Source organism: Hippocampus zosterae, chromosome 21, assembly GCF_025434085.1.
Source record: "Hippocampus zosterae strain Florida chromosome 21, ASM2543408v3, whole genome shotgun sequence".
In the NCBI taxonomy this organism is placed as follows: domain Eukaryota; kingdom Metazoa; phylum Chordata; class Actinopteri; order Syngnathiformes; family Syngnathidae; genus Hippocampus; species Hippocampus zosterae.
The window spans coordinates 7,722,300-7,735,778 of record NC_067471.1 but is presented as its reverse complement, the minus strand read 5'-3'; the positions used below and the strand labels follow the sequence as shown (position 1 = coordinate 7,735,778).

Below are 13,479 nucleotides of genomic sequence, written 5' to 3'. Positions count from 1 at the left end.
GTGAGGTAGTAGGTTGTGTAGTTTTAGGGTCCTGCCCAAACTGTCAGATGACTATACAACTTACTGTCTTTCCTGAAGAGACTGTAAAGGCAGCGGCTTCACAAAGTTGTTTCAGAATTTTTTTTATATGAATGCCATTTTTTTTTCCTGGCTCTGGGTAATCACTGAAATTAATGTCAACTGACTAATGCTTCATACCTTCACTCAGCCACAAGGGTGACACATGATGTTCGCACAGGGTGAGGTAGTAGGTTGTGTGGTTTCAGGGTTGTGATTTTACCCCATCATGAGGTAACTATACAACCTACTGCCTTCCCTGGAGGGCAGCAAATCGTCCGAGGAGTCACACGTCACCCTGCTTCAAATGTGTCAAAAGGCCACTGGTTGATGTCTGAGGGCGTACCCGTGGTGAGTTTTACTCCATATTATCGGCGTTTGCACTCTCGTATTTGCGTCAAATGTATCAGAGCTGCTTTGTTTTAATTCAAAGACAAATAAAAATGGAAACAAAATATGGTTGGTTTCTTTTATTGCCTGAATGTACTCATCCTCAATACTAACAAAGAAATTGGGAAGTCCAGAGGGTACCCCCGCCGCTACCCCCCAAATTGGTGATTGGCGCCAGCTCGAGTGCTTTTGAAGCTGGATGGATAGTTAATCTTATCTCGCGACCTAATGTCTCTTGACGAGCGCGCTTGAAACGATTCCACAATAACGACCCTTTCTGCACTCTCTTCTCTGACCACCAGCTTGACCCGTACCCACACACAGCAGAGGGCGCAACAGACAAAATATGCATTCAGTTCCTTTCCAAGAGCCGTGTTTCTCATGATGCACCCGAACAGAAAGAAAATTCCCACCGTTAATGAATTAAGATTAAAATGTTCGCTTTTTAAAAATCTTGCCTGTATTTAAACTGCGCGTACTGACGGTGTGCTATGTAAAATGACTAATTTTGTGTTGTTGTCTTTTTACAACCCGGAAGTGTTCGCCAACCCTTCGCTGCGATTGGTCCAAAGAATAGGTGTGCTCGTTTCGTTCGCTCTCTGCCGACGTCATTTCCTCCGAGGGGACGAAGGGCGTATTGACCGAACCCGGGCCGCTGTTAGGACTCTCGGGAGCGGCTTCGCTCATCGCACCGTCTCCCGACTTCACCCGCACCGCAAGTCAAACGAGCGCCCCCGGGATTCGTCATCTGGAAATGCTCGGCAGCGAACTCTCTGCGGTAATGCAAACCATTCGACGTTTACTCGTGTTATGCAAGTGTGCCTGCGAGCCGCTAAGAGGATTTCCGCCCTATCTGCTGAAAGTTTTGGAGCACTCAAAAATAGGTCGAGCGGTCCGATGACCTTGTCAGACACGAGGGTGGTATCCAGGCAAGTTTAGTCTTTGAACGTATTTTGGGCTTTTGACACTAAACGCCCTTTCAGCCGGGTATCCAAAGACTTGTTGCAAGTGCAAATTTTAAAAAACTACAAAAAAATAAGGGCAGCTTTACCCAGCTGCGTCTGGACCACATATGGTGTGTAGATTTTTGTTCTTTCACACTTGGTTTGGATTCATGTGATTCTTTGTTGACATGCAGTCTCCAAAGCTCTTTTTTTTTGTTCTCTCCTCCTGTGACCTAAGTAGAGAAACCCTCTGCGCCTGGGAAGTCAAAACAATGAATGCCTGATCAGGTGACACTTAAAAATCCACATTAGGTGCACCTAATGAGAAAAAAAAATGTTTTGTTTCATTTATTTTAGGGCGTTCATCATGTTGCAGACCACTCGTGATTGCGAAACCTCCAGATGTGATCCCACTTTAATGTCACTGACTTGCACTCACCTGGCTTTGTGTGTGTGTGTGTGTGTGTGTGTGTGTGTGTGTGTGGATTTGTCACAGCATTCTGCTAGTTACACAACTCACTGTCAGGACATGTCCTGCAGACATGCTGGAACACACTCACTCCTCCTGAACAAGAATGAGTGAGAGTTCCATATTTGTGGATTGTTTTGTAATGGTTAATGCAGGTGTCGTAAATGTTAGAACGTGACGTTTGATGAGTTTGGGCGAAACTGAACGTGCAGTTCACCAAGAAAAACAACGCTGACTTTGAGGGTTACAAACATGCACGGAAACTCAAAACTTTGCACATGCAAAATCATCAGTTTTGTGCTAATTTGGTTGTATTATGCGTCGCAATCGCAAATTCCAGTCGTGTTAACGTGGCAGCGGCTTGCGATTCCTTATCCCTATTGTTGTAATCTTGAATCGGGGCTTTGCTCTGCACTACATTAACGTCAGAACATCTGCCGCAGTCAATTACTGGAAGTCGGAATGGGGGGGGGTTGTGGAATGGCTCAAACAGATGTCCCGGCACGCTCACTAAACTACATCGCTGTTGCTTTTTGATGGCACTTTAATGGCCGTTTTGTTGGACACAAAACTTCATCAGATTTCACTGCTGTCTTCTCTCCGTAGTCTGGTGAGTGAGGTCGTCATCCGGCCATGGCAGGGGATCTCTATTGCCCCCCGTCCCCACTGGGGGACTCCCTCTTGGACAGCCCGCTGTGCGCTGACCTCATGGAGGATCTTCGCGACATCTCCCAGTCCATCGGGGATGAGACTCTGGGCTTTGATTTCCCAGAGTACCAGCGTCCCGGTTCGGAGTCGGAGAGCTCCATCGCACTGGGTGAGTTGGCAGGTAATCTTCCGAGCATATTTTCTTTATGATGATTATTAATCTCGTTTTTGTATAAACATGAATTAGAGTCCGTGTCAGTATCACGTTAAATTGCTAAATGGTGTCGAAATCCTCACAAATGCACACTCAAGCGTTTCCTCCCGCGTTGTCCCGTCAGATACGTTAACCCCGGCTTCCAGTCCGTCGCCGGGTGGCATCGGTGAGGCGCCGCATCCCGACGAGGTCTTGGGCCCCCTCACCTTGGAGTGCCGGGTGTGTTCGGACAAAGCGTCGGGGTTCCACTACGGCGTGCACGCCTGCGAGGGCTGCAAGGTGAACCTTCCAAAGAATTTGGGACGGCATATTTGGTGCTCACCTGCCCACATACGTCAACATATTTAGTGCTTGCTATGTAGAGGCGCTTGACCTCGAGGCCAGTGTGAAGTTCCGTAGACAGCAAAGCCAGCTTGTTGAGGACTCGACGGCCTTGGTTGACTCGTCACCTCTCCCCTGCTTGGCTTCTAGCCAGCATCGGTGATGTTTGTCCACACGCGTGGAGCTAAGCGACCGCTCATGGGGAATTGGCCGTATGTCATCGGGACCAAACGGGGTGGCGCGCCTGGTATTGATCGCTTTTGTCGCTTCGGAGCTCACAAAAAGTGAAATGTATACAAGAGGTGTGAGTCGTCAACGTACGCGACCCCACTTGACACTTGAGCCGCAGTACTCGCTGTTTTTTTTTTTTTTTTAATCAAGCGCCCAAGTTACTTTTTTTTTTTTTTATCCCATCATGGAAAAATCCGCCATGTGTGTGTGGCAGTCAGAAATATGCCTTGGCGTTTTATTTATTTATTTATTTGGTGGGGGGGTATTATGGAGAGCGCTTTTTTTTTTTTTTTTTTTAAATCAAGCGCCCAAGTTACTTTTTTTTTTAATCCCATCATGGAAAAATCTGCCATGTGTGTGTGGCAGTCAGAAATATGCCTGGCGTTTTTTTTTGTTTTTTTTTGGTGGGGGGAGGGGTATTATATGAGGTGTTATGTTGTTTTGAAATGGCTAAAATGACAGATTAAAAAAAAATACACATCACTATTCATTCCAAGTGGTAATCGTTAGGCCCCAACTGGTTAATTGATTGGTGAAACAATCAAACAGAAAATGTGCCGAGTGACAGTCACTCATATACGTCAACTTCACTGGTCTGGGGAACGCAGCACCATTCGCTGTCCGCCAGGATTTTTACCCCAAAATGGCGCCACATCACACTTTTCTTTTTTTTTTTTACGCGGCCCCTTTAGTCAGCAAGCCAGTTAGGCTCAAATGACATGTGGCCGGATCAGTTGGCCTGAGGCTCAGGGCTACATGCTTTGAACGCACAAGCCATCTGCAACAAAGTCAAACGGCTTCTTTTCGACTGATTGCACAGTAATCTGGGCGAGCCTAATGAGCGTCACTCCAGCGTTTACGAAATGCAGATGTACGCCAGCGTCACTGGACAAGGCAACTTGGCTCCGTTAACTTTCTTCCAGTATGCGTTGCTGTTTTTTTTAAATTTTGTTTTGTTTCCTTCCAAATGATGCCCCCATTGCGGCCATTTCCGGCAGAAAATCACTAGGGCCGAAATTAGATGTGCCCCAAGGCAAACCCTTCACATTCTGATCCACAAGCCGACTCGAACAAAACTAAAGTAGCTCCATTCTACTGATTTTCAGAGAAAACGAGCAAGCGTTCACGTCCGCGAACTTCACCAGTTTGGGGGAACCTCACATTTGTAATCTCTAGTAAATAAAGCAAAGTGGGATGGAGTCATACAGGGATGTTGCGCAATGTGATTTATTCGTGCGTTTATCTCCTCACGTCGTAAATCACATCGCCTCTGGTTACGTTTGTGGCGCACATGCAAAGACACGCTTGCTGGAATTTCCCCCCCCCCTGATGGGAGGCTCGATTCAAGGCAACGCTGTTTATTCAGTCAAACCCACGGAACGACTTCATTCATCTCCCCCTCAAGTGTTCCGCTAACGCTAGCGTATGATTTAATAGCCCAGAATCTGTAACCATCATGTCAGAAAGGAATATGGAATGCGCATATTATTGGGTACATGTTGTGTGACATCTGCTCCCGCTTACTTTGAGGGATTTTCGAATGTTGTCGTTCGACTCCGGGGCTCTTTAAGAATACACGCGGTGCGATTCCACTTTTGCTTCCGTAGGGCGGTGAGGTAACACCGACGCCAGTACCTAAAAGCACCGACGGTGTTCGGACCATGTGAAACGCAGAGAGTGCATGGGGGTGGGGGGGGCTTGAAAGGAAACAACTGTCTTGAGTGTGTATTTTATGCCTCCGCCAGGGTTTCTTCAGGAGAACAATCCGGCTCAAGTTGGAGTATGACAAGTGCGAACGCCACTGCAAAATCCAGAAGAAGAACCGAAACAAGTGCCAGTACTGCCGCTTTCACAAGTGCCTTTCGGTGGGCATGTCCCACAACGGTAAGGCCAGAACTTGTGCTTTTAGCTTTGGACTCTTTTCTAAGGACTTACGATTCAATCCGGTATGTGCCGTCACATTTTTCCAGTCCCCAGGATCTCGGTCGGCAGTAATATATATATATATATATATATGTATATATATGTGTGTGTGTGTGTGTGTATGTATGTATGTATATATATGTATATAATATATATATGTATGTATGTATATGTATATATGTATATGCATATATATGTATATGTATATGCATATATATGTATATGTATATGCATATATATATGTATATGTATATGCATATATGTATGTATATGTATATGCATGTATGTATATATGTATATGCATATATATATGTATGTATGTATATATATATATATGTATATGCATATATATATGTATATGCATATATATATATGTATGTATATATATATATATATATAATATCGTATTGAGTAAACTATTTTACTCAAGTAAATCTACTTGAGTAACATTTGGGGTTTTTTTTTTGGTATTAGGTTACTCCCCACCACTAAAGTAGAGCGAATGTAGCTCCATGCAAAAACACAGCAGGAGGTGACGTTGCCTGCGTTTTTTGTTTTTTAATTATTATTTGTATTTTTTAAATAGCGCGGCGTCCCGCTGAAACTTTCCACTGACAAAACACAGAGCCCCCACGTAAGTTCGGGGCACATCTGGCCAGTCCTCGACAGCTGAGGTCATCGGGTTCGTCCTGACCGCCTCACGCCGCAGGGCACCGCGCTATCGGAAACCCGAGACGCAAAAGAGCGCGGCCGCATCACGTGCGGGCTAATTTATGTAGAGGGAGGCTGAAGGAATGTCTCGGCTCGACAGCCATCCGCTTCGGCCGCATGCCCCAGGCGGAGAAGATGAAGCTGAAGGCGGAGACCAAGATGGCGGAGAAGAAGAAGGAGTCCAGACCCACGCTGGCCGACCACAAGGTCCTCATCAGGAGCATCCACGAAGCCTATATGAAGAACTTCAGCATGAACAAAGCAAAAGCGCGGCTCATACTCACCGGGAAGACCAGCGAGCCGGTAAAGCAAAGCGACACGCTTTGACTCTGTCCATCTTCAGCCCGCCTGACCTCTTTTCTTCTCCTTCAGCCTTTTATTATCCACGACATGGAGACATTCCAGCTGGCCGAGAGGACCCTGGCCACACGCGCGGTGTCCAAGGAGGATGACGCGGAGCCCGAGAGCGGCGTCCCGGCTGGGGTTCTGGTTGCCGCCGTGGGATGCGGCGGGCTCCCGCGGAGGAAGGCCGAAGCGCGCCTCTTCCACTGCTGCCAGAGCACCTCCGTGGAGACGGTCACTGAGCTCACCGAGTTTGCCAAAGCCATTCCCAGCTTCCAGAACCTCGATCTGAATGATCAGGTAGCTTGGGCCTTTTCATTCTCGTTACCTTTGTTTTCCATGTAGAAATTTGGTTTTTCAAATTCGGTTGCTTTGAATTAGTTTTTATGAGCAGGTTTGAGACGCTTGCAGTGGTTTCACTCACTCTCAGGTACTCAAGTGACGGATTATGGTTTGCAATTGTTGCTTCGGCTGCGAGACCGTCTCGGTGTGCAAATGGAATTGCTTCAAAGCAGTGAGTTTGCCCAATAGTCATTGCGGATTTATTTGTAGGTGACTCTCCTCAAGTACGGCGTTTACGAGGCTCTCTTCACGCTCCTGGCCTCGTGCATGAACAAAGACGGCCTCCTGGTGGCGCGCGGCGGCGGCTTCATCACCCGTGAGTTCCTCAAGAGCCTGCAGCGGCCCTTCGGCGACATGATGGAGCCCAAGTTCCAGTTCGCCACGCGCTTCAACTTCCTGGAGTTGGATGACAGCGACTTGGCTCTCTTCGTGGCCGCCATCATATGCTGCGGAGGTGAGTTTAATGTTCCCTGTAGACGATCGTCTCGGTCCTCACTTTTTTTTTTTAAATTCCCCCCCTGGTCTTTGAAGACCGTCCAGGTCTTGTGGATGCGACTCTGGTGGAGCGGCTCCAGGAAGGCATTGTGCAGGCGCTACGGCTCCACCTGCAGGTCAACCACCCAGACGACGCCTTCCTCTTCCCAAGACTGTTGCAGAAATTGGCCGACCTCCGGGAACTGGTCACAGAACACGCTCAGCTGGTGCAGGAAATCGAGACCACGGAGGACACGTCACTTCACCCCCTCCTCCAGGAGATCTACAGGGACATGTACTAAAACATGGCTCATTTGCCTGCTGTCTCCCTGATCACTATACAGTATATTATTATTATTTTTCGGGAGAAGGGAAGCGGTAAAGATCGGGCCAGAGATAAAAAAAAAAAAACTACATGAGTGTAAAATACAGTAGTGACAAAATATTGTAGCGGGTAAGGTCTCAAACTCATGTTTAAAACGTATTCTTTACAAAAATGTTATGCCTTTTAATGTGTGATTGTGCCTTCCAAACAAACGTGACCACTGTGAAATAACTGTTTAAAACTGTAAAAAAACAATATTATTTCAAAACACTATCAATTTTATTTGTTTAAATGTGTGTTGTGCCTTACGAACAAAAGTGACCGCCGTGAACTCTGATGATGAAACCCCTGAATCAACATTTTGTGGTGCGGTTTCTTAGAATTTGATGTCAGATTTAAGGTTTGGGTCACACATTTAGTATACATGGAAATGACTTGATTCTGGTCGAAAAATAATTTTAAACTATTGCAAAGTTCTACATTTGCTCATGAATATTAAATACTGTACAATATGAAATTTGTTTTGACGAAACACAATCGGTTGTCGTATTTTGTGAAATGTATGCAAAATGTACTTTAATTATAGTCCATGTGTGCAATAGAACAAAAGGTTTTTGATTTTTAACGCATTAAAATGAGTTGTAGCATTGGGGGGAAATGGTTATTGATACGTACTGCCCTTATTTAGCATGCTTTGAGTGTTTTGTGATTAATTACAATGTAGGCAAAGCACAAGGGGGCGACTAATAATGTGAGCTCTCATTTTGATCCCCTGTTCCATTTAAATAACCAATAGGCTGGTGAAATTAGGAATGTATTGTGCTTTTTCTCACTCTATTATTATTATTCTGCAAATGTAATGCTTGCCATTTCTCTCCGGTCCCCTAGAAGGCGCTAAAGATTCATCCAACCACATGACTGCAGCCGTAGCAGCAAATGAATCACTACGTCCTGTCTGGACAAAAACAATGGAAGCGACTCTTCGCGAGCGCCGCCAAAAGATATTTACGTGCCAGTCGTGTGGTCTAAGCTGTCCTTACACTTCCTACGGACAGAAACCACCGAACACCAGAGCCATTGTGTAAGTGGAAAAAGGAAAACACGACGATGAGCTAGCGGCGTTCAGTGCGGGGCTAGCAATGCTAATGCAAGTAGCCACTACGTGCGGCACTTTTCCAGCCTTGTGATGCTAAATCCATTCACGCGTTGTTGTCCAGGTTGCTGGAGGAGTGCTATGTGACGAAAGACCCCTTCAGTCCAGAGAAAGAGAAGTTCCTCGTTTTGGGTTCCAAGTGCAGCCTGTGTGGCGCTACCATTTGTGTTGGTTCGGTAAGAATTCGCTTAAGTTACATTTTAATGCTTCATTAAGGATGTGAAGTGCATACAGACTGCTGTGTCGTTCAATGGCATTGCACATGGGTGCCAAGCCTTTCCGACCTAGAAACGCACTCCAACTTCCCTCTGTGTGTGGGTTTTTACCAGTTGCTCTCTTATGATTTGGTAGTCATGTGGTACAGTGCACACTATGTGCTGAGTGAGCGTTTGTGAAATCAATTGAATCTACTTTTGCATTGGATGTGACCTGCCACATGTGTAAATAACGCACTCAACCACTGATTTCTCTCATCTGGCAGGACTGCAGCCTCTTCTACACCAAGAGGTTCTGCCTGCGCTGCGTCAACGAAAACCTGCAGCAATTTCCCCACCAGATCCGGACCGAGCTGACCAAGAAGCAGCCGCGATAGGTTTACAGTCCTTTTTTTTTTTTTTTTTTTTTTAATTAAACACCATGGGACACTTAAGCACCTCCGAAATAGAATGCCGATGGTGTGTTTTTATTCATACGCTTGAGAGTGATTTCTAATATTTTGTCATTCATCACTAAATATTTCCTTCATTGGATCTCTTACTTGGTGGTGGGGGGGCATTTTATCTTTCATTGTCGCTCTTTAAGATGTTTGACCTTCAATTCTGCAAAAGGAACAGTTGAAGTCTGCAACACAGCACAAAGCCCCGTGGTGATTATATTGACACATTTTTGGAGGGGTGGGCGGAGTGATGCCTCTAAACTAAATGCTGAGTGGATTTACTGCGATTCAATCAAGTTGTTTATGGGCTACCGCAATTGGATCAGGCAGTGCTGTCTTGTCTGCATGGCTCCAATCAGCTGATGCTCGTGATAGTACTACGTTGCCCCACGGCCATCCCGACTCAATGCTTTTTTTTATCTGTTAACTGTAAACAAGTGGCCTTTATAGTCTGCAGAGAATTAGGCGGTTGCTGTTTGAATGAATTATTAACCGGATGTATATATGTATGTGTGTGTGTGTGTGTGTGTGTGTGTGTGTGTGTGTGTGTGTATATATAGAGAGAGAGAGATAGGGAAGCGTTGGCTGGGTGTCAAAGGTCATTTTTAATCTTATTTGGATCCAAATCAGAACATCTGCTCTCCTCTGCCCCCTGGTGGCTGTAAACGCAATGGCGGAGAGGGAAGCTTTGATAGATTTTGCATTCGGATGATTATAGAGGAGCACAGCAAAGCCATCAATGCCAGTGGCCTTGAAGCTCGGTGGCCATGTTGTGACTTTTTTTGTGGGGGGGGGGGGGGGTTTGTCAAAGGAGTGGACCGTCGGGGGTTTGAGAATTTCAAGCCGCGAAGCAGGAATGGAAGTCTGAGGCTGTTTTCGGTGTGTTGACTTGAATCCAGTTTTCCCTGCGTTCTGCTTTAAGAGTTTCTCACTCAGTGGGCGGGCCTAAGCGAGCGCGCAGACCAATGAAAGCTCGGCTCTGTTTAAATAGTCCTTCATGTCAACTTGCCTTCTTCACTCTCCGCTCTCGCGAACGCCATGTTGGCTCCGACGACCTGACTTCTGCGGATGTTGGTGTGCGCGCGTGTGTTTGTGTGCGCGCGTTTGCAGAACGTGACAGTCGTGCTTTTTAAAACCCCTGCCGTGTCGTTTTTTTGTGGATTGTTCTCGCCCCCGCCCTCTTTTTAATTTTTTTTGTTTTTGCATGGCGCACTGGAGTACGCGCTTTGCATTCTCCTTCTGACTTCGCAAGGAATATAACAAGCCAAGGGATTTGAGGTTGTTGTTGTTGTCGTCATATGTGCAACAAAATGTCAGACGTGCGCCTTTCCAATGCCAGTCCGCCGCTGGAGAGGGTCGACGCGCGGCAGCAGGACCGCGTCCGACCCCCGGTGTGCAGGAACCTCTTCGGCACACCTGACCCGGACGAGATCCGGGCCCGTTTGGCGGCAACGCTGCAGGATGACGTGCGCTCGTTCGTGGACCGCTACAATTTCGACCCGGTCCAAGATCGACCGCTCCCGCGCGGGGACGTAGAGTGGACGGAGACGCGGGAGGCTCCGGAGTTCTACTCCAGGCCGCCGCACAGGAGGAGGAGGCGGCGGCGGCCGCCGGCGGAAGATTCCGTGGAGTCGCCTCGGAACCAAAACATAGACTCTTCGATGAAAAGACCGTCGGATGCTGCAGGTGACAACAACAAGCACACGCCCTCTCGAAGCATCTTTGTGGACTTTGCAATTCCTGCCTTTATATTTTTTTTTCGTGAGGACGTGCAGCTTGGCACATGCCCCCCATCCACCCCAGCCCCCATTTCTTCTTTCTCCCTCCCCTTCCTCCTCCTGACGACTCCTTCTCTACCGCCAGGTCTGTCTAGCGAGTGCCCGACGAAGCGGTCGCATTCCAGGGGGGACGATGACGACGAGCCGCCCCCTGACGCTGGAGGTCCGTCGGGGGAGGTCTAGGGAGAGACGCTGGCACCAGGTCAGAGCGTGTCATTTGAACCCACCACAAGCCCCGTTGTTCGATTTAACGGAGTAGAAAACCTTTTTCATGTGGTTTTTTTTTTTTTTTTTTTTTTTTTTTTTTTTTTTGCAGACAGCATCATCGAGAAGAACCCTCAGCAGACCCCATAGGAAGGCAATAGAGGCTGCACAAGCACTGAAATATGTACACTATCAAGTTTTGGCACTCTTATGAATATTATTTAGTATTGTTAAATCGCCTCAGAAGCAGCAGACAATGTAGCAAGAAAGTGTGCAAATTGATTATCCCTCCTGACCCTCCCTCCATTTTGTTTTCTTACTACCTATGGGTTTTTTATTTTTTTTGTTTTATGTATGTAGCACATAAAAAGCATTCTGCTTTTCATGCCTGTGTTTTCGAATATGTGTGAATTTTGACACGGGCGGAGTTGCAGTGCAATTTCCACCCCGCAAAGATGTTTTTTTCGTTCAAGTGGTCATTAATATGTCGTTCTTATTCAGGTATTCCACTTTTTGGGCGGGGAGGGGTAACTGCAGATTTCAATGAATCAGGGTTGGATGGAAACTTATGTCTTCTGTTTTTTTTTTTTATTATTATGGCTTTATGTGTCCCAGTGTTTTAGCTTGTTACGCCGGCATGGTTCCATCGTTACTGGGAATGGCCACAAAAAATGAGGTTTACATGGTCTCCTGATGTGCCCGCTTTTATTTCACGATTTAAAAAAAAGGGGGGGGGGTTGCCAAAGTGTGTGCCTTTTTTTGGGGCTGAGCAATATTTGACCAAATTTCACAGTATTTGCCGCTAATCCTAAGAATTTAAAACAACTATTTGACCGGTTTATACAGCAGCAGTTTTGCTGAACTGTGGTGTCCAGATAAAAAATGTTTGGGGAGAAAAAAAAATCACTGGGCTACTTATGCAAATATGTGAAATTCATGTGGAACATGTAATTGCACTATTGTTAATTCAATTTTTTGTGTGATAGGCAGAAAAAAAAACAAAAGTTGCACTGCCTCGGCAAAAGTGTAACCTCTGAAGTGTACCTGTGTGCCTTTTTGTTTGGAAAAAACACTGAAAAATTATACTAACTTATTTATGTTTATGTGTGTGTATGTGTGGGGTGGTTGTATGGCTTTTCCAAAGCAACGTTTTTGTAAATATAATCATTGTTTGTAAAAGACGAATAAACTGTTGCAAACCTGTGCCGAGAACGTTTTAAATGTATTCTTTTTCCCCTCTAAAGTCAACTTAGGATGCCAGGTTCTTTCACAGGCAACTAACTGCGAGCATTCTAACCACTAATCAAAGCTCACTGATATTCACCGGGTGCTTTATTTGCATAAAAGTGTAACCTCACATGCACTTGGCAACAACTGCACGATAGATAGTAAGTGAGCTCAAATGGCCCTTGGAAGAAAAGAAAAAAAAAATTCCCTGCAAACAGTTCTCAAGTGGGGCAGAAAAGCTGCAGTGAAGGCATGTGAGCTGCAGGAGGAGGGAAAGAGAAGTGGCGTACCGAACAGCCAATGCGAACACAGCAGAAAAGCAGACCACTTAAGTGGCAGCCAATCAGGAGCTGGGGGCGGGAGTTCGAGAAGGTACAGGCTGTTCTTTTCATAAAACACACACACACACATTCGCGTACACTGCAATTAGTTTCATTGGCTGCCTCTTTCCTGTTATCAGTGTGTAGGAGGCACACACACGCACACGTACACACTCAAAATGTGCGTGTGTACGTATGAGCTATTCCTGTAATACCTCACTCCGCCTGCAGGCGCGCAAGTGTGCGCTGCGCTCATCGCCTCGCAGTATTTTTATTTTTATTTTTTTTTACCTTTGACATCACACCAGCACGCTACCACCGCCCGAGTACAAATCCGCGACGTCAAAAGGGTAACAAAGTGGTTTTAAGCATTCGTTTATTTACCATGTTTACATTTTTGTCACGTCCGTTTTTGTCATTAGATTCACCTGGTGCGGATAAGCCCCGCCCCATCAACTTCCTGCCTGCACCCCCTGTCGCCAACTGTTTGCCAAATATGAAAGCTCAGGTATGTCTTTATTTTGTTCTTCGTCTTCCTATTATAATCATTATCATAGTCTTCAAAAGTGTGTTGATTTGTAGCCATTTAAAAAAAGTGAAATGAGGTTTTTGTTCACATCAAATTTGTGAGTTGAAGTAGCTAGCTAGCATTATTGTTATTTTCTGGCCATGTCAGCAAAAGCTTTTTCATTGCCTGAGTTAATGAACGGTAATTGTTGCTCCAGATAACAAATGAGGGCCATAAACGCTG

The 13,479-nt window shown here is 46.0% G+C and overlaps 3 protein-coding genes across 4 annotated transcripts; all 3 read left to right on the top strand.

The window, feature by feature from the left end:
* Positions 1-13: 13 nt before the first annotated feature.
* Positions 14-8,038, top strand: pparaa (peroxisome proliferator-activated receptor alpha a). The gene is made up of 8 exons (XM_052055203.1): positions 14-1,225; positions 2,467-2,677; positions 2,847-3,001; positions 5,020-5,158; positions 6,009-6,211; positions 6,281-6,550; positions 6,803-7,046; positions 7,124-8,038. The coding sequence occupies exons 2-8, from the start codon at positions 2,494-2,496 to the stop codon at positions 7,366-7,368; spliced, it is 1,440 nt and encodes a 479-aa protein (XP_051911163.1). The 5' UTR covers positions 14-1,225; positions 2,467-2,493; the 3' UTR covers positions 7,369-8,038.
* A 129-nt stretch (positions 8,039-8,167) lies between these two features.
* Positions 8,168-10,665, top strand: cdpf1 (cysteine rich DPF motif domain containing 1). Of its 2 annotated transcripts, XM_052055221.1 has the most exons (4): positions 8,168-8,472; positions 8,609-8,720; positions 9,026-9,136; positions 10,517-10,665. In XM_052055221.1, exons 1-3 carry the CDS (start codon positions 8,306-8,308, stop codon positions 9,134-9,136), a joined length of 390 nt encoding a protein of 129 aa, XP_051911181.1. In that variant the 5' UTR covers positions 8,168-8,305; the 3' UTR covers positions 10,517-10,665. The 2 variants fall into 2 exon arrangements, with proteins under 2 accessions (XP_051911181.1, XP_051911180.1); XM_052055220.1 differs by lacking the exon at positions 10,517-10,665 and having other exon boundaries at positions 9,026-9,302.
* On the top strand, positions 10,510-11,160 carry LOC127594096 (cyclin-dependent kinase inhibitor 1B-like). The gene is made up of 2 exons (XM_052056028.1): positions 10,510-10,885; positions 11,063-11,160. Exons 1-2 carry the CDS (start codon positions 10,510-10,512, stop codon positions 11,158-11,160), a joined length of 474 nt encoding a protein of 157 aa, XP_051911988.1.
* The last annotated feature ends 2,319 nt before the right edge of the window (positions 11,161-13,479 follow it).